General features: G+C 41.3%; 1 protein-coding gene across 1 annotated transcript; it reads left to right on the top strand.

Annotated features, from left to right (window-relative positions):
* Positions 1 to 7348: 7348 nt before the first annotated feature.
* On the top strand, positions 7349 to 12372 carry TRIL (TLR4 interactor with leucine rich repeats). Its single transcript, XM_021272683.4, has one exon. The coding sequence runs from the start codon at positions 7786 to 7788 to the stop codon at positions 10075 to 10077; it is 2292 nt and encodes a 763-aa protein (XP_021128358.4). The 5' UTR covers positions 7349 to 7785; the 3' UTR covers positions 10078 to 12372.
* Positions 12373 to 21650: the final 9278 nt, after the last annotated feature.

Consider the following 21650-nt stretch of genomic DNA (forward strand, 5'->3'; position numbering starts at 1 on the left):
AGACCACTACATGGCACTCCGCCTCAACTCTGGTCCCAGGAGGATTATGGAATAAGTCCTCCTGCATGTCATTTCTGAACATATAAAGGACCAAAAGGTTACTGAAAACATCTAGTATGTATTCATCAAGGAAAACTGTATCTAAGCAACCTAAATGTCTTTGATTTATAACATGACTGGATCAGTGGACAAATGAGAGCAAAATACTTTGACTTTAGTAAAACGTTTAACATGGTCACCTGTAATAACACTATAGAAAAGTTGGTAAGACACAGGTTAGATAACTGATGATACAACAGATGAAAAATTAGACTCTCAGACAGACTGGGCTGTATTCAGTGCTATGAAGTCCAACTAGCAGACAGTGACTATGGGCATCCCTCAAGTACGAATACTGGATATTTACCCACTCTTTAACATCTTTTAATACTCTTTATCACCCTTATTAATAACCTGAACAATGGAAAAAATGCACACTCTGCAACTTCATGGATAATAACATATGGGGAAGCATGTGATACGCTGGAGGACAAGGCTGCTCTTCAGTGGGACTTCATCTGGCTGGAGAAAAAAAAGACGATAGAAACCTTGTGAAATTGAACAGAGACAAGTGTAAATTCCCACACATAGGACAGTATAACCATCACATGGTAGTACAATCTAGGCTGGCTAAAAAGCAGCTTTGCTGAAAATGACATGAGAGTCCTCAACAAACAACAGAATGAACACCATGAATGAGTTGGCAGTGTGTCCTTCCAGCAAAGAAGGCCAACTACATACCAGACTGGATTAGCAAGAGTGCAGGCAGCAAGTCAAGGAAAGTGCATACTCCCCTTTATTAAGCATTAATGAGCATATGGAAGTACCGGACCCAATTTTTGAATGACTGAGATTGAAAGAGACCTCTGGTGGTCATCTGGTCCAACCCCCTGCAAGGTCATGTAGAACAGGCTGCCTAGGACCATGTACAGGTGGCTTTTGAGTATCTCTAAGAAGGGAGACTCCATCCTCTGGGACGCCTGTGCTCCATCACCCTCATGGTAAAAGAAGTGTTTCCTGATATTCAGACAGAAACTCCTATATTTCATTTTTTGCGCGTTGTCTCTTGACCTGTCACTGGGCACTACAGAAAAGAGCCTGGCTCCTTCTTCTTTACACCCACCCTTCAGATATTTATGCACATTGATGAGATCCCCCTGAGCATTCTCTGCTCCAGGCTAAACGCTCTCAGTTCTCTTGGTATCTCCTCAGAAGAGAGGTACTCCTCTCCCTTCATCACCTTACTGGTCCCTTGGTTTTGTCTACCCCAATAAGAAATACATTGACATATTAAAGCAAGTCCAGTGTAGGGCCACAAAGATGATCAGTATATGAGAAGGGGCTGAAAAAAAGAGGATTTTCTTAGCGGTAGGACATCTTTGCTGTCTTCAACTACCTAATAGCAGGGTATAAAGAAGACTAAGTTAGACTGTTCTTAGAGGTTACAGGGGCAATCAACAAAAGTTGTTGTAACATGGAAAACACTGACCACATGGTGATGAACATTTTTATAGTAAGCTGGAGCAGAGACACTTTGATACCTCCTTTCTTGAAGACTTGTCAGAGCTTGGAGCAACCTGATCTAGCTGGGAAGCTGGACTGAATGACACTGAGAGAACCTTTCTAACCTGATCCATACAGGTCAATTACACCAACCAGTGAATATTTTCTGTTTCTCTGCATACATATCAGAACACGTTTTACCAATTAGCAAAAGGAGCTCTGATCCAAGTGTTATTTTTTTATTTTATTTTTTTTTTCCTACAGACTTGCCAAATTATGGGATGATAGGAATAGAAAAGAGCATCTATCACACTAAAATATGGCAAGAGTGCATTACCCAGTATAAAAGAGATTGCCATTAAGTACACATATCCTTTTATGGAGAAAGAGAAGAAGAAAATGTTTGCAAGAACATTTGCCTGATTTGTTACCCAGTTATGGAAAAACTAGCCTAACAATACTGCAAAGATTCAGTGTATAAACAGATAATCATGCGAAAGAATTGCAGACACTGCAACAGCTAATTGGCCCTACAAAAGCTACATAAGCATTTGTTTTACATAAATTACACCATACTTATCCTGACACAAGTAGGGTTCTCTCCTTTCTTCCTGTCACAGATGCAGAACAACATGAAAAGTATGTACTTCTGTTAAAGAGTTTCTCCTTCAGGAAGTAAGTGTTGGCTAATGCAAAATATATTAGCTAAACAATCAGTTAGACCTTTATAAATATGATTCAGCCAATCTAACTCATGAAAACTAATTTATAAATGACCCATACTGGCAGAGATCACATCAGAATTCAGATACCTACCTGTCTATTTATTGTTATGAAGTACTAATATTAGCAACAACATTCATTCCTCAATTTGCATTTAACTGTATAGATTGAGATAGGTTATTTTCACTTGCAGACAGAACATGTGAATACATTGCTGCCGGGGCACTCAGCTGTTATTTGTTTTACACTGTCTACACAAGGAAACCCAAGGAAAAAAAAAAAAAAAAAAAAAAAAAAAGATTTGAAACTGTTTGGTCAGTAAACTAATATACATAAAGTAATCAACTGCTGTAACTAACATAAAATACTGGAACTACTTGCCCAGAGGAAGTCTAAGAAACACAGCCTCTTCTTTGTGAAATTCTGTAAGTTTGGGTTGTTTGACAAAACATGCACACAATGCTGAAAGCATGTCTAGACTAGCATTTTGTCAAAAAACACCAATACTTTACTCAGATGTTCAGCTGAAAAGATTTAAAGATATCTGCAATCATCAGAGCCTTGTAGCCCACAATGCCTCTGTGGATAATAGGACCAGATATCTATTAAACATCTGGTGGCTTTCTTTCCATGGAGAAGAACAAGTACATAATATTAACTGTTGGCCTGGGAGCCATGCTTTATTTCTGAAGAACTGGATGTCACAAGTGACATTTCATTATAAATGAGCACAAACCACCATATCAGGAAAAAAGTTTTATATAAAATGTGATTTACCACTGTAAGTGCAACCAGCATAAATTGTACAACACAGATGAACTGTCTGTGCAATTTTAAAGGAAAAAAAGAATAGAATAGCACATTTGGCACTAGAATTCCTATATTTTCCTACACTATGGTATTTGCATTACTGGCACTAACATATAGAATAGCACAAAAAATGATTACCACTTAAAAGATGCTTTAATTCATGAGCTGCAGGAGCAGCTAACAAATTGCATTGATGGTGTAAACTGTTTTGTTAATATTTTGCAGTGCTCCTTGATGTTTTTCTCTCTTGAAAAACAAAGATACCTTAAAAAGTATAAATTCCTACGGTAAGACTTTTATCAGTTAGAAAACAGCAAAGGCGTAGTGTTCAGTCTGCTTTTTCTTTATACTTTGGAGCAACTTAGTGTGACTCATGGAGTTATGAAGTATACCACAACCTCCAGAGACTGGAAGTCAACTGCAAATTAAGCTTTTTTATTGTAACCAAGAAAACACATGCATCCCATATATCAATTTATAAAAGCTTTTTATCTTGTTTTAAATGAGAATTCTAACACTAAAGTCAAATCATTTAGAGTTGTTATGAAGCCAGTTGGCTCAGTCAGAAATAAAGGTTATAAGCTAACACTTCAAGAAACATTTTGTAGAAATTCAGATGAGAACACCTTGTAATGTTTAGTGGGTAGAGGAATTATACAGACCAATGGAAAATTCCTCTTTTGAGAGATAAAGTTCCAGTTCTGCATAACTAGTTAACATTCCAGGTAACTACATAAAGCTAATTTAGGGTATTAGTCCTTAAACTTACCCGTTTGGCACTGAGTATTCTGCTATTCTGGAATCAAGAAATAGTAATTCTTCCTTGTTTAATGGAAGCTTCTCACAGAGATATTGCCATAGTCCCAGGATATCTTGGGATACACCACACTTAGCACACTGCTCCTTTTACTCCATGTTGCATTCTGCCCACAAATATGTATTGACTGCTTTTAACCACCAGCCCTCTAATCAGTGCATAGATAACATCTCCCCAAAAAAATCAAAAACTGACATAATAGTCCAAGTGAGGTCTTAGGTATAACAACCATATGGATACTGTTTAGCTATGAAACAAAACCTGATTTAAGATCAGTTCCCTTATAATCATCACAGGAATAGATACGTAACAGTTGAAAGACAGCACTTCTGTTTTTGCTATTTGTTTTTGGCCCTCATACTTCAAATCTTAATCATGAGGGTATATTTTAAGATAACCTTACCAAATATATATACATACTGCTTTCTAATTACCTCCCCAAACATTTTTACACAGTCAGATTTATTTTTCAGTTTGCAGTAAAAACCAGAATAATAGAATCATACAGTCATAGAATCATAGGATTGTTAAGGTTGGAAAAGACCTCAAAGCTATTTTTTTTTTCAATCATGAATTAAAAATGTTATTGTGTGCTTGCAGAAGGAAATAAGAACTACTGCAGTTGGACGTTCTATTCCAAAGCAGGAAAACAAATGTGGCATCCTTTTTTTTTTTTTTTTCTGAACAGATGTGTTCCTAATGTATTTTGAATAATAACTTCCTACTTGAATTGAAAAAAAAAATCAGCAAAAAACAGTATTTGTTTATTCTCTTTCTGGCAAAAGATATTTCCAGAGAAAGACCAAAAGCATGATGAAATCTCTAGTGTTTATTTTTTTATAAACTAGTGTTTCTTATTTTTTTTTTTTTTTATTAAATTTCTGTCACTTATAATTCCCCAAACCCAGTGAAAACAATAGTGTTGGTCAAGTGTCAGAATGCCTAAATTGTAAGCAATATCACTGCAGGAGACATAATTTGACTTAAACCTTTAGTATTTGCAATGACGCATGACTGGAAAAAGATCTACAGTGCTTCTACAGGAAGGACAGTTCATAAATTGCCCTTAAAAGTTTGAGTATGTTTCAAAAGAGAAACCCAAAGGAACCAAAAATAAGCATACCATTATACAGAATGGTGTTCTCAAATTTCATTATTTACAGTACTTCACAGTGAACCGAATTTGTTGGAGGAAAAAATCATTACTTGATTAGGCTTTACTTGCAATTAAACAAAACTTTGAGAGACAGGATGTACTCTCTTGTACTGTAATAGCTTTGAGAATGAGGAAAGAAACAGTCTTTGTAGCAGCGAAAACACTCTACTTTGTCTTGAATATTAGACATGATGTGATAGATACTGAAAAGAAAAACCTGGCAAGTGAACACACATTCAATAAGGAAGAGAATGAGCTAAAAGATTTGGATTCATAGTCCATGGGCATTAGAATCATGCACAGATGCTGGATGGGATCCTTTTGTAATGCAGAAAAAGAAGGAAAAAGGACAGCAAAAAGTTCATATTAAACTTTTTTAGATTTATTTCAGGAAAAAAATGCCTTACTAATTAAGCAAGTACTGCTCAAAATAAAGCTTTTACAAATAGTTAAACCACAAACTTTCCACTTTACTCAACAAGCAAACTTTTGTTCATCCTCAGAAAACTATGCGGCTACAATTTACTACACAATTCTAAATAAAGTTAACCTGAGAACATGCATGTTTGATGACAAGATGGCAGCACAAATCTTCAGAAGTCAGCAAGTTTTGGAAGCTGACAACTATAACTTCCACCATTTTTGCTTTGAAATTTTTATTTTTTGATTTTATACTATGATGCCTTTCCTTATATGCAGATTTTTGGGTATAATGAGCTAATATTTCAGTTAGTCTTCTATCATATCAAGACTTCCTACTGTGACTGTCATTTCTCACCAAAAAAAAATAATACATATAGTTTTAAATTCATAATGCCCTTTAGCCAACTCACCTTGCAACAACTGTATTCCAGTACACTGGGTTTTCCCAAGGAGCAAGTTACAATTCAGAACTACTCACTTGATTTCAGAAGATAGCTGTAAAATTCATCCAGACTATCTAAAATGACACTCCCCTACCCCAAATGTGACTTCCCACAGCAGTACAATGCAGTTACCACTACAAAATGATTCCTCTTCAATATCGCTCAGTGTCAACTAATCATAAAAGCTAAGAATCAATATGCTGATAATGATGTCCCTTTGACTTGCTCCTTCTCTTCAAGGTTTCTTCTGCCTGACAGTGTGTTTTTGAAGCAAATCTGCTGGTCACTTCCATGTAGAATACTTTGTTTCATGCTCCAAGCAGAGTTGGAGCATGCATCATATTCTCCAAAAAGAAGAAAGCAGGACTAAATCAGAGCCATCTCAGAGAAATACCTCTCTGTACAAGTGGGCAACAGGGCCTCAGCACAAACTACTGTACCATGCTATTTGCTCATGTTGACCCTGCCACTAGAAACATAGCTTCCATGAAAGCTATCTGAAGTCTTCTTTCTGGGGAGAGGAAGGAGCATGGCTTGCTTGTACAGTGTGTTACTGTAGATGTGTATTCAAAGTGTATGCAGTTGGATACAAGCTCACATGATGACAGAGTTTCCAAAGTATTTATTAGATTTGCAACATGATATTTTGGGCATTATCTTCTTTCTCTCATCATCTGTGAGAACCCTATATAGTTTTCATATCTACTCATTTCCTCCTGCCCTTACGCACTCATTTACACCCTTGGCAGCATCTCAGGAAACAAAAAAGTGCCAATAGGAAAAAAAGGCAAGGCAGTGAATGGATGGGTACACAACCTACTTTGTTTTCTGTATGCTTTCCGACACCTTCCTTTCCCTCCGAATTTGTATGCTGTTGAGAGAGAAGATTCTTTAAAATGGGAATTATTTCTAAAGAGCATCTTAATCACTCTGAAGAGCCTCTCATGGAGCTGGAGCTCAACTGCATCTTCACTGGCAGCTTTGTCAGGAACCTACCAGGCAGGCTAGCGCAGAAGAAGAACGAAAATTCATACTCTGATGTACTATAGGCGGTTTAGTCCTCTGATCGCCATCTGCTTAAAACAAAACGTAGTCCTTAATCTGGGGTAAACCGGAGCTATTGCTTTTGTCAGGTTTCTAAACACAACCAAAAAAAAAAAAAAAAAGAAAAAGAAAAAAGGAGGCGGGGGGAGTGGGGGAGGAAGGGGGCTGGTTGCCTTCTCTTCCCTTCCCCCTCCCCGATGAGCAGCTCTATCTGCAGCCCATGTGGCTGGGAGGCAGCCACAGCCGGTTCCAATTCCTGCTTTCCCACTTTGCGCCCCTGCTCGCTGCCGGGGCTGAGCAGAGCCAGGACCGGCCGCGGGCTTCCCCCCCCCCCCCCCGCCTCCCGCCCCGCTCCCCGCCGCGCCGTCCTCCCTCTCCCCCGCTCCATCCGATCCCCCGCTCCCCCAGGGCACGCAGTGTGGGAAGTACGAATTTCCGCTGAGTTTTCTCGGCGACTTTCGGAGCTCGTCTTTCTCCAGCTCCCCGCTCCGCCCGCCTCTCCCCCCCCCTGCAGCCACCGCGCTCCGCCCGCCCTCTCCGCCCCCGGGAGAGCCGGCGGAGCAGCGGGCAGCCTCTCCTCGGCTCCTCTCCGCTCCTCCAGGCAGCCTGCAGCCCTCCCCGCCGCCCCTTGCCCCCGGCCGGCTCGGGCGACGGGAGCCCATGGTGCCGGGCACGGCGAGCCGCGGCCGCCCCGGCGCCTGCCTGCCCGGCGGGGAGCTCGGCCCGGCGCGGAGCCGAGGAGGGGCCGATTAGCAGCCGCCCAGGAGCGGTGGGATGCCGGAGAGAGCCGGAGCCGCTGGGGGAAGCTGCCCACGGCTCGTCCCGGGATGGGGGCGCCGCGCCGGCTCTGCCTGATGGTGCTGCGGCGGGTGCTGTGGGGCTCCGTCCCCCTCTTCCTCCTGCTGCTGCCCGCGGCCGAGCCCATCTGCCCCGAGCCATGCGACTGCCAGCAGCACCAGCACCTCCTCTGCACCAACCGGGGCCTGCGCTCCGTGCCCAAGGCTGCCGAGCCCCAGGATATCCTCACCTACAGCCTCGGGGGCAACTTCATCGCCAACATCTCCGCCTTCGACTTCCACCGCCTGGCAGGGCTCCAGCGCCTGGACCTGCAGTACAACCGCATCCGCTCGCTGCACCCCAAGGCCTTCGAGCGCCTGGGGCGGCTGGAGGAGCTCTACCTGGGCAACAACCTGCTGCCGGCGCTGGCCCCCGGCACCCTCAGCGCCCTGGCCAAGCTGCGCATCCTCTACGTGAACGCCAACGAGATCGGCCGCCTCAGCGCTGCCTCCTTCTCCGGCCTCGGCAGCCTCGTCAAGCTGCGCCTGGACGGCAATGAGCTGGGCTCGCTGGGCGACTCCACTTTCTCGGGGCTGCCGAACTTACTCTACCTGCACCTGGAGTCCAACCGCATCCGCTGGCTGAGCCGCGGTGCGTTCACCGGCCTGGCCAAGCTGCGCTTCCTTGACCTGTCTGGGAACAAGCAGAGCTCCCTTCGCCATCCGGACATCTTCGGACCGCTGCGCTCCCTCCACACCCTGCTGCTGGCCAGCAACAGCCTGCAGCAGCTGACGGGGGGACTCTTCCAGCACCTGCCCAGCTTGGCAAAGCTCTCGCTCAGTGGCAACCGACTGTCTCACCTGGCACCAGATGCCTTCATGGGGCTGGGCTCGCTGAAGGAGCTGCGTCTGGAGGGAAACCTGCTGAGCCACCTGCCTGCTGCCCTTCTAGAGCCGCTGAGCAGCCTGGAGGCACTGGATCTGAGCCGTAACGCGCTGACTGCCCTGCACCCAGCCACTTTTGGCCCCCTCAGCCACTTGCGGGAGCTCAGCCTCCGAGACAACGCGCTGGCCACCCTTCCCGGAGACATCTTTGCCTCCAGCCCAGCTCTCTACCGCCTGGAGCTGGAGGGGAACGCCTGGAGCTGCGACTGCCGCCTCCGTGGCCTCAAGCACTGGCTGGGGGCCTGGCACTCCCAGGGCCGCCTGCTCACCGTCTTCGTGCAGTGCAGCCTGCCGCCCACCCTGGCCGGCAAGTACCTCGACTACCTGCAGGACGCCCAGCTGCTGCTGCCGCCTGATGGCAGCCCCTGCCTTGATGGTGCCTATCCCTCCTCTGCATCCCCCCCTGCAGCCGCTGAGGGACTTGGCAGCAACAGCAGCGGCACTGGCATGGTGCTACCCCACGGTCCCCCAGGGGCACTGCCATCTGCCTCCACTGCCCGCCTGCTGGGTGCCCCTGAGGGCAAGGTGGCGGTGCCAATAGGTGCGACGGCTGCACCAAGCCCCACGCCACCGCTGCCCGCCCGCCCAGCAGCCTCCAGGCCAGCGCTGCCCAGCGCAGCCTGGCCCCGTCGTGCCGGCAAGCCCCGCTCTGCGTCGTCTGCCGGGAGCCCACCACTGGTGTCTGACCCATGCGACTTCAACAAGCTGTTCCTCTGCAACCTGTCGGTGGAGGCGGTGGGCTCCAGCTCGGTGACGGTGCGCTGGGCTGTGCGGCCACACCGCAGCCCCCGCCTGCTGGGCCCGGCGCGGTTCCGCCTGCTCTTTGATCGTTTTGGTGCCGCTGTCAAGTTCCAGCGCTTCGTCTACCTGCCGGAGCGCGGGGAGCCAGCCGCCACCCTGCGGGAGCTCCGCCCGGACACCCCCTACCTCGTCTGTGTCGAGGGCATCCTTGGTGGCCGCGTGTGCCCAGTGGCGCCACGGGACCACTGCGCAGGGCTGGTCACCCTGCCCGAGGGCAGTGCAGCATCGGGTGGTCCCCGTGGCCCCGACCAGCAGCTGCTGACACTGGTGCTGCTGGCCGTGAATGCGCTGCTGCTCTTCGCGGCGCTGGCAGCCTGGGCTTCCCGCCTGCTGCGGAAGAAGGTGCTGGGGCGGAGGCGGCGGAAGGCAGCCCCCGTCCATGTCCGGCAGCTCTACTCCACTCGCCGGCCACTCCGCTCCATGGGCACGGGTGTCTCTGCTGACTTCTCGGGCTTCCAGTCCCACCGGCCGCCCCGCGGTGCTGCCTGTGCCCTCAGCGAGGCCGACCTCATCGAGTTCCCCTGCGAGCGCTTCATGGACAGCAGCGGCGGCACCCGGCACGGCGATGACCACCTGCTGCAGCGCTTCGCTGACTGAGCCCGCCCAACTACAGCTCCTGGCATGCCCCGTGAGGGAGGAGGGCAGCAGTTGGGCGCTGCCATGTGGCAAGACTTGCTGGGAGCTGTATGCAGCACGGCGAGGCAATTGTTGGTTCGTGAGGTGATGGTGCGGGTCCCGCAGGTCGCGGCCTGCAAGAGGGAGAGCTCTGGCACTGCTGCTGCCTTCAGCCACCACCTGGCCCTTACCGCAGGCAGGGACAGGGGCCAGCTGTGAGACGTGCTTCCTCGGTTGCCTCAGAGGTCTCCATTTCCTCAAAAATCGTCACTAACCCAAACAAAAGCCCTGACCATGAGTGTAACTGTTCTTTGGTGAGGAGGGCAAACCGTCAGGAGCTGCTGCGAACAGCAGCTGGTGCCGCCCTTGTGCCAACTCAGAGCCATACATCTAAGTGTCATCTTTTACAGGTGTTTTTTCCAGACTGCAATTGGGATGGCAGTTAACAATGAGCAGCCTGGCCCCCACGCAAGGGTGGTCTGAACTGACGTTTTCAAGGCACCTAATAAAAAATGTGGACTAAGTGTCTTTTAACATTGCTACTCGTGAACTGTGTAAGCTGGAAGTCAGTCAGAGGGATGATGGAAATGTATGTTTTGTGCTGGATGGTTTGAATGCTGTGCCATTTTAACTCGAATGTGAGGCAATTTAATGTGCGCGAGAGTGTTTTCGTACTTTTTTGTAAACGGGAAACAATAATGCAGCTGGTTAGTTTTACAGGAATATATTGCTGACACCACTAGGAGAAACTAACAGAGTTTTGTAATATGTTTACAAATGAGCTATTTTTTCGATTGTTTTTGAATAAATACTGCTTGGTACTTGTACACATGAATGTGTGCTTTAGTTCTCTGGGTCCATGATGGTCAGTAGATCACTGACCCTCAAATAATCCATCTTCATTTCTAAATGAGTGGATAAAGTAAACTGTTGATGGTTAAATAATATTGGTGCCTTTCTTCACATGCAGTAATAGGTGAGGATATTTCAGAAATGTGAAACTGTTTTTATCCTAAAAGGCAATTTTCTCTTAGCCTTAGCCTACTAAAGTTAGAAGCTTTATGTACCTCACTGTGAAATAAAACATTTTTGTATCTTAATCTAGATTCTGTGGTTTGTGTAGCTGAGTGAGTAGTGCTAAAGTTAAACCCTCATGCAGTAGTATATGATGTTTGAGTTGTGTGTTGTTTTTTTTTGTTTTGTTTTAATTGGACTTTTGCCTTTCTTTTTGAGCAATGCTAATCATTTTATGATCAATTGCTCTGTACTTTCTTGGACTTTTACTTTTCTAAATATTTACAGAATGTGGTTCTGTTACTATTAAATATGGTGGTTTAGTTTACATAAATAATTCTCTCTGTGTGGTCTAGAAATGGGCTAATTAAGAAAGGTCCAAACTGTGGTTACACTTTAAATGCAAATGTTTTAGGTGGAGTTTGGTAAATTGTTGAGACCATTGATACTACTTGTGCTCCTTTGAATTTAATGTGCAACCTCAGATGAACTCTTGTGCAACTGAATGGCTTGAAGGGAGTGATTAGTGGACTATGGAGACATTCATCTCAATATCATGCATTCATTGCTGACATGAGATGTTCGTGACTACAAGTTGTTTATTACCATAATTGCAAGTAGATGATTTTGAGTTTTATTTTTCTTTTATTTTCTTTCTTTTTTTTTTTTTCCATTGAGATTTACAAGTATTTACAAAAGACACCATAGTAACTGTTCCCTTCAATTGGAGTTCAGTGACTGAATAGAGAGGACAAAACTTTAAAGTTCTGAGGGATTTTTATTCAATCAGGAGGAGTGGAGAGGGAGTAGGAATAGTTTGCCTTAATCTTTGCCTTTTAAATGGAGATATTTCTGAGATAAGTCTTAATTCTTGAGTCAGTAGCAAAAAACCCTTTGGGTTTTCATTTTTGACAGGCAGCAGTTTTCATGAATATCAAGGGCCAAACTCAATTGCCAGTGTGTAGATTAAAATTCATAGATACAGTGTTTAAATTTCATTCAACTTAAGGAATCCAGAATCAGGTGTTATTTTTCTGTAAGAATCTTACATTTCTGTTCTTTTGGACACCTGGGTGCTTTTGGCCATTTGTGACAATCTCTGGAATTACACCACTGTTTGTTGTTAGAAATGTAATGGGAATTACTGAGTAAAGCTGTGTGTCACACTAACATTATCACTGGATATTCTTCCAATGGGAGATGCATAGATGCTGTATACGGTTATAATCAGTTATGTCAATAAATCCATTTGCTGAAAGAAAACTGGTGTCTTACATTGACTGAACAGTGATGCATTATGAGATGTATAGACTAGCTGTAACTTCTTGATATTACTAGGACTGATATTTCTTAGGGCTGAAGCTCTTCAGAGTGCACTTACTTCACTTTTTCATGCCTTTTTGCCATACACTATGTTTTCTATTTTTCTTGTATTATATTAGGGTAGTGCAAACATTAAAAGAATTAAAATGTTCAGTTCTAAGACAGACAGACTACTGGCTTAAGATGGACTAATAAGATGCTGTTACATCAGTGAACGAACAATCCTTTCTAAACTAAATAGGAAATTAAGATTCTTTGAGATAGTATCAATTTTTTATACTCATTTGGAGTTACATTCCTAAGGGTTTTTCAGCATTATCAGACTAATGATACAAATGTCATACTGAGCATACACCTGTTGTTTAATTAAGAATTCACTGTCTTTTTGAATTTATGCAGACCTCTCAAGAGTTGCTAGAATGAAGTGACTCTTTTTTCCAGAACAAGAGAAGTAAATACATAGATCTACATAACAACAACAAAATGTTGGCTAACAGATTGAAGCCGGTGACTTCTTAAAAGTCACAGGTACTGTAACTCTAGGAATACTTCGGCTGTGTGTACAGATGTTACAACTTTTTTTTTTTTTTTTTTTTTTTTTTTTTTTTTTCAGGGAGGCCTGCACTAGAGAGTGGTTGAGGAAGGAGAAATGTCAGTGACATTCAATAACTGGATGTTAGTAATGTTGCATGGCTCTATTTTTACCAGTAGTATTTATATATATATTTGTATCATTTTTAAAGTATGGTCCTTTTTAAAGAGCGACTGTAAAAACAGCTCTTCCTGAATGATGAGATTGCCATCAGTTTGTGCTCAGAGTGTTTCTTTTTTGATCAGAAACAGGGTTTTACTGCCCTGTTCCCTCCAGGAGTCCGTGCAGTCTGGGGCTGTGTGAACCGAGTGTTGTTCTCCCACCTAGTAATTACCAGGCATGTTATGTATCAAAGACTGAAAATCACACATATTGTCCTGTCAAATTCAGTGAGCTACTACTGGGAAGTAACCAAAGGTACCACGGCTTCTCTGCTGGCAGCCTTGGCTGGTTTGGCAGCCTCTGCCCACCTGGTCCCAACCGCAATCCCTGACCCTTCTCTGCCATCAGCTAGTACAGCTGTTTGTGCAGCTGGAAGGTGAACTCTGAAGTTAATCCTCCTGGAAAATAACCTTTCCTAGTACCTTCTCTCTCCCCGATTTTATTTTTTATTATTATTTTTTTATTTCTTTATTTTTAAGCCAGCTTGGTTTCTTTGATCCTGTTCAACTTACACAAGTATTGGTAGTGACAAAATGCGGGGGTGTGATGCAGAAGCAGGAAAAAGCAAAGACATGAAGCTGCTTAAACAGTCTCAGGTAGTCTTGGCACCCTATTTTCAGTAGATTAACATCCTGTGTAGAGGAGTCCATACCTTTACTGGAAAATCATTAACGATCTATAAACTGAAAACACTTAAAACATCTGTAAAAGATCCTAAAAACATTGACATCATGACATGTAGCTAAAGAGAAATAATGCCCCTTCCAACCCAAGCTGTTCTATAATTCTAACCTGAAGAGAGCAAGGTTATAATTGTGTCAGTGAAGGTCTTGATGTGCATGAAAACCCCTTGATACTGAAAATAACTGCTTGACTATCAGAGTCTGTGGTAACATGGTTGGTTTCATAGAAATATTGATTTCTTTATGCAGTGCTATCTTCAGTTTTCACAGTACACTGTGAATGCCACTTTTTGGAATATGATCATTTAAACCATGTTCTTACTCTTACAAGAAGGAACCTGCTAAATTCTGTATATGTCTCTTCTGCCTTTTCCTTCTTGCTGTTTCCTGGGAGAGATTTAAGAAGGGAGGAACTGGGAGGGGGAAAAAAAAAAAGTCTACTGCAATTTCATCAGGATATTTATGTAACTAGTAAACCTGCATTTAACTTGCAGTGAATGGGCCCACAAAAAAAAAAATAATAAAAAAAAATCAGTTGTTTTCATAGTACTATGTACTTGCAGTAAACTACGTCAGTGAGTAAGAGAAATACGATCTCAATTCCAAAAGCCTGTCTACTCCCACTAATTCATATTTATTTGGCCACCAATGATGTACATATATTGTGTGAGGTCTACAAGCAAAACTTTGCTTTAAAAAAAATTTTAAAATCAAATTACCCAAATTATGTATATACAGTGATGTACTTCATTTTTCATCTGGGCTACTCTTTCTAGAGGAGTTGCTATACATGTTATCTATAATCTGATATATGTTACATAGAAATTGGGACTAAATGTAAGAAAACCGTGTGTGTGTTGGACGCTGGATTTGTTCGTTTTGCTCCATTCTAAATATAGCACAGATTTGGCAGCCTATCCAAATACTGCTGTTGTGTTTTTCTCCATAAAAAGTTGACTTTTCTCAAGAGCATGCTTTAATTCCCATAGAAATTAACTTCCCATAGAAAAATAGTCAATTGTCTTTGAACACAAATATTTATCTTAATATCATTGTAGATGAATTTATTTATATAAAAGCTCCCTGATATGTTTTTATAAATAATTCTATATATCATTTGTTTTTACAAACAAGGCCATAAGAATTAAAATGAATAATACAGTAGGAATATATAGCTGAATAAAACTTGCCTAAAAAACATAATAAGGATATTTATTAACAAAAAAAATCTGTCAATTTAAAGAGAATTTATGATTGTTTATAATCTGATGTGTATCTTCCTGCTGTTGGATTTTCAAAGTACATTTATTTTTATTTTGATAATCTATTTGTAATAACTTCATATCGCAGAAATAAGTTATTAAGCAAGAGATAGAAGGTCCCCAAGTACATAAATTTTAGAAGCTATTGAGTGCTACCAAAAAAAGTGTAGTACAGTTAAAAGCACTAATGCTTACTATATGTTACCTTTTTTTTTTTTTTTCATTTCAAAGCTCATTTGAAGTCGCTGCTTAGCTAATACAATAAATGGCGTCTTTTGACTTCAGACAAATAGGTGTCATCCTATTCCTTACTTTACCAAAATGTTTTTAATGTTCAGACAAACATATTCTCAAATCATTAATGTTTTTTCACAGAATCACAGAATCACAGAATCTCTAGGTTGGAAGAGACCTCAAGATCATCGAGTCCAACCTCTGACCTAACACTAACAGTCCCCACTAAACCATATCCCTAAGTTCTACATCTAAACGTCTTTTGAAGACTTCCAGGGATGGTGACTCAACCACCTCCCTGGGCAGCCTGTTCCAATGTCTAACAACCCTTTCAGTAAAGAAATTCTTCCTAACATCTAACCTAAAACTCCCCTGGTGCAACTTTAGCCCATTCCCCCTCGTCCTGTCACCAGGCACATGGGAGAACAGGCCAACCCCCATCTCGCTAGAGCCTCCTTTAATATACTTATACAGAGTGATAAGGTCACCCCTGAGCCTCCTTTTCTCTAGGCTGAACAAGCCCAGCTCCTTCAGCCGCTCCTCATAGGACTTGCTCTCCAGGCCCCTCACCAGCTTCGTCGCCCTTCTCTGGACCCGAATTTTCAATACAGCTCTTTTTTTTTTTATATATTTAATATTCCAAAATATTTCATATCTCTTCAGAGATCCATCCATGTGGTTCCTATACAAAGAGAGACTCTGAAAAAACCTTAGATCAATCTGTCAGTCATGTATACCACTTTGTAGTGTAGCAATTGTTCAGAGGTTGTAAAGTTAGGGTTTTGTTTTTGTAATTTTGTGAGAATGATTGACCAATGAAATGTACACACATGGCCCTGGGTGTGCTTTCTAGCTATGGAAAATGTATTACTGTAATATAGCTTCTTATGCATCAGTCTAGTCTGGTATAGTTCATTTTATTTTGTCACACCAGTCTGGAAAAAAAAAAGACCTGATTATGAGACCTGAATCAACAATTTTAAGGAAATGCAGTAGATAAGTTGTTTGGCAAGACTTTGGCCAGACTTTAACCGGACTTTTTCGTGGTTCATACAATTAACTTGTATGAAGTTTGTTTCGTTGTCATTAGTCTAGTATATGTTTGTTTAGTTGTAGTGAATGTTTATAAGTCATTTGAATATTTGGAGAAGATGTAGATATGTATCATAGATAAAAATCATACACAGAAAGATAACGAAACTAATGTTCTCAACAATAAACTGTTTTTCCTCTTAAGGGACAAATATTTCAGAGATGTTGTCTTTAAAATAAACCTGAATGCTAGATTTGTATCAAGAAAGGCATTCTCTTTCATTGCAACATGAAGAAGGTAGGAAGGTTGTAAATAATTATACGAATATTTTATTCAATATGTTGCCAATTAAAGACTGGAATTTTGTTAACGAATTGTGTTACATGGGGATATTTACATATCCCATTTGCGTACAGAAAAGTTCACTGAAATGGTGTCAGTGCTATCACTTTTAAACTAAGAGATACACTTTTAAATTTCTGTAGTTCATCTTGGTAGTGAAAAAGACTTCTTTTCAAACATCCAAATTCATGTTTTAGTACAACCATTACCTTAATCTGTTGTTTTACCATTGGCATATCTACCATCCTACCAATGATATTAATTTTCCTTCTATCTCACTTTGTATTAAAATATTGAAATTAAAATTCAGTTTAAACACTGAAGTTTCTTAGCACGGTAGCACCCCTTATCTGACTACTATAATATTATTTGAAATAAGGGAAAACACTCAGTGGTAATATCTATCACATCAAAGATCAGAAATAATTTTATTCTAGAGGAATATACTCAGGAAAAGTATACTTTCAGAAAAAAATATTTCGCTGTAAGTAAAGAATAACATGGTTTATTTGCCATTACTATGTCCCACTCGAAATATTGAATGAGAATAATAAATGACATGTCTCATCTGTTAGACTTATGAGATAATTTGGAGTGTCATTCGGCACATATGGCAGGTGTATTAGTATTATTTTTTTTCAGGAACAGCTTGATCACGCTTCTGCTTTCACTCTGTGAGAGTGACAAGATTTTAAGACTCCTAATGTGGGTAACCATCAGCAGGTCTGTGGCAATAGAATTGATCGTATTGCAGAGATGTGCTCTGAAACATAGCGTTTGTCTTAAAAAAAAAAGAAAACAAAGAAAAAAAATACAGCTTGGTAAGAAGAACTTGGGTGTTAATTGGCACAGAAACATCATTCTTGGGTGATAATTATGTAAGAGGGGGCATCTTTCATGATCACTGTGGTAGATTGCTAATTCTGAACCCCAAATATGCCAAACCAAACTGTTTCATTGCTTATGACATTATCATAAGCACACAGCAACTCATTTTGCCCCAAACCAAACTCCTTCATCTCCTCCTGTTGCCTAACAAGACCTACTTATTATTTAAAATATTTGGCAGTTCCTCAGTGCTGCTTATGGCTTGTGCCCAAGTGCTCTTACTGCTGCAGCAGAAACTTCTAACACCTCACTAATTGGCATAAGGTTTTCTCCTTCAGTAGACCAGATTAGGGACATTCTGTTCAGCCTGGTATCCATTCAGTTATTTGTTTTTTCTTAGCTTATTTTTTTAATTCTGCAGCAGGGTTTATTTTTTTATTTTATTTTATTTTATTTTATTTTATTTTATTTTATTTTATTTTATTTTATTTTATTTTACTTTATTTTATTTTATTTTATTAATTTTTTTCCCTCTCTGATTAGCCCACATAATTCTATCATAAATTCTGATTGCAGGCATGGGGATGGTATTTTGTAGCATGTAGAGGGGAATGGAGACCAGGCCCTGAGTAAGGAACAAGTAAGCAAAAGGATTCTTTTGAGATATTTTTATTTGTTTTATCTGATTTGAAGTAGAGATAATGTCTGTCTAAAGTGGAGTCTGCTCTGAGAAAGAGGAAGAGGGAATACATGAATTTTAAATAATTCCTGTTTAAAAGGAAGTTACTTTATTCAGGAATGATTTGTGATTGGAATGATTCACTGTGATCTCACTGATAGGATTCTGCTGGCAGAGGCTTCTGTTTTTCCTGCCCGGATGTATCACCAAGAACCTGAGACTGTAGAGGTCCAGTGGGAACTGAAGACATCTCTTCCTTCCACTTCTGTGGCTCAAATGGAAAAGACATTCAGGATCAACATCTTTTTCTCTGGGATGGCTAGGAGCTGTATTTATTCTATAACATGAGGTATATCAACCTAAGCTGAGTTTAGAGCTGTTGATACTAAGGCTTTGCACTAAAGGCATCATCAAAAAGATGACATATTTGAGAGACAACCCTTCCCTCCCCCCCCCTTACTTCTCCTTTAAAAGCCAGTACAGACTTCAGTAGCAGGCAGTTTGCTGAAGGTGTTAACAGCTCATTGAGGTGTCTGTAATACGCAACTGGGTATGCTTTATTCAGTTAAAATTGTTTCTAATATACTTTATTTAGAGGTGTTTAGAATATGTCCCAGCCAGAAAATAGTAATGAATTCCAAGCTGTTAGCTTGTAATGATACAGACCTCCTTAGATTTTGGAGGCATTTGTTGTTTAAATGTACACTTGCCAATGAGGCTTTCCTGGACTTCAGTCCAATTGTGTTTTTATGCAACCTGCTAAAACTGCAAAGCATTCCAATTAGCACAATGTACCTGGAAAACTGCTGATATTCTCACTTACAGCTTTTTACTGCTAGGCTTTTTGCTTATATCATGATAGAAAATCATCTTAATCCACAAGCTGCTAGGATGTGTTATGCAGTAGCTTATGAAGCAGGAGAATTACCAGTTTTCCCAGCGTCCTGAACAGAACCAAACTCTAACACCCAAATATGCATTATTTTTTTCCTACTTTTTTTTTTTTTTTTCCTCTGTAGTAAGTAACTGCTGGGTTAGAGTTTTACAAACATAGTACAACCATGGCAGGATACAACCATCATCCTGGGGTCATGATTATTTAGAACAGCAATCATTTGGCTGTTCAGTTTAGGAACTCAAACAAATTTGAACATGTGCAAGACATCACTAGCACTGATTTTATACGTGCAGGACCATTTTGTTCATTTGTTTGGTGTGTTTTTCCAAAATATTCTCTTTCTTCTATCCTGTTCTATTACCTCCTCTATCTGGCTAGAGGTTTTTGGATTAATACAGCAAAAGCATCTGAAATATGTCTTTATGTTCAGCATCTGTGAATCATGAACATCTATGTTCAGTGTCTGAGAAGATGCAGGTGCTTAGAAAATATAATGTCTTAGAAAATATGCAAAGTAAAGGATTATGGAGAGATTCAAATTCAACATCTGGAGCATTATATGGATAGCTGTCCAAATTCAGGTGTGACCATCCCCATTTATCCCTTTATCATGGGTAGCTGCATTTTGTTTCTGTGTGACCTGTAATGAGGTGACAAGGTCTGTACCTGTTGCACTGTGTTTTGACCAGACCCTGAATACTGTAGTCACTCAGATTGCTTTTCTGTCCAGAGCACCCAGTACATGTACTGTATGTTGTTTCTATGTCATACAAACAAAGTACAAGAGGGAAAGGATTATGAATTCAGAAAATGTGTTTCATGCCTAAAGCTTTACCAGTCAGCTGACAATAATCCAGGCAGACAGACCGAGTGATCTCTAATTTGGTCTGATTCTTCTGAAAGGCTGCTGTCTCTCTCTTGAGAGGGGAATAGCTGTCAGAGCTCTCCTGTTCTGTGTTTCTGATCTTTCCGTTTTGGATGAAACTCGTTTCCTAAGTTTCTTTACAGAAGGAGGTAAAATTCTGACATCCAGGACAGCATTAGGGCTTTTATCACCTGCATGGGTTTTCACATCAAAGAGATTGGGTAGCTGTTTGTTTTTCAGACAGTGCCTTTTTGACCTGAAACGTTCAGAATCAGACAGAAACAGTCAGAAACTGAATTTTGTTCATAAATCTGAGTGGTCAAAAGTAATTCATGCATCCTACAGAGGATCTCCAAATCAAACATACTTCTGCTCAGAGACACTGCTCTTATTTTGCACAGCTGGCTTTAGCCTGCATTTCTCAGAACCCTTTGGGGGTTGGTTTTTGCTTTTGTTTTCGTTTTCTTTGTTTTTGTTTGTTTCTTATTTTGTTTGGTTCCTGCTGTGTAATACTCCCTATCCATGCCCCCTTTTCCATTGACTTATCAGGTTTTTAAATGTCATGACCACAGCAACAGAGTCCTTATAGCCGAACTCCAAAGCTCTGTGTGTTTTGAAGTTAGCAATTAAAATCAACGCCTTTTGTGCTTAACCATAAAGCTGAAGCATTTAAAATAATTTTTGTTTAATAATTCCTCTGATCTTGTTGTGTTCTTGAATTCTCAATTTACTCTTCCAGAAAAATAAGTGGACTTTTCCTGGGTAGGGCTGACTCATCTTTTCCATGGAAGTCACTAAGCCTAACCCATAAATATAAACTTCTTAAGATCAAGCACTTTGCATCTGGAAAGGTCAGAATGGTATATATTTTCCTGAAGGGATAGAAACCTCCTCAGTATATCCAGGAAGACTTTTATCAACCATCCATTTAAAATTACATAAAGTTTGGAAAGGGGATTACTGTGTAGAAAAGTGGGGATGGAGTTAAAACTGTGTTTATTGTATGTTACTAACAAATTTGGACTATAGGTTTACAGCATAAAAACACAGTTGTTTACTAGTTCTCCAGATTAAGTTGTTTTTTCCTATAATGTTTAGTTTATCAGTGTAAATATGGTATACCAAAATACATGTAGTGTAGCACAATGGATCCCAAAACAGTCCAATTTGTTCTAATTCCAGTGGATCTACATCAGACCTGAATGTGAGCCAGTGTTTCTCTTTTCCTGCTTTCATTGCAAAAATTAGTTCTGGATATCAAGAAGAATTGGTGGTCTATTTAAACGGGAGTCAGATTAAACAGATCAATTATTGATTTTCTTCCAACTGGGTAGTTATATTCTCATTATTTGTGACACACTGTGTGAAACTAATTAATCTCTGGAAAATGTTCATCTGTGATTCAGCTACGCCCATTATACTTCTTGGAATATTACACGGAAAATGAAGCTACCAAAAGGAAACATCTGTTTGTATCTAAAACCCCAAACATTTCTGAAGTTTAGCAACATGCATTCTTCTTGGGGCTGCCACCTATTATACTCAGCTCTAGAGCAAATACCAAAAGGACACTTGAGGTGACCTTTTGTATCAGATTAAACAAAATGAGAAAACACTTGGCAATCAGACTTCCTCTGCTA

This window comes from Anas platyrhynchos, chromosome 2 (genome assembly GCF_047663525.1).
Source record: "Anas platyrhynchos isolate ZD024472 breed Pekin duck chromosome 2, IASCAAS_PekinDuck_T2T, whole genome shotgun sequence".
In the NCBI taxonomy this organism is placed as follows: Eukaryota; Metazoa; Chordata; class Aves; order Anseriformes; family Anatidae; genus Anas; species Anas platyrhynchos.

Bases quoted from the DNA above. Each gene is read 5' to 3' on its own strand.
- TRIL (XM_021272683.4), top strand. From the start codon at position 7,786: ATGGGGGCGCCGCGCCGGCTCTGCCTGATGGTGCTGCGGCGGGTGCTG.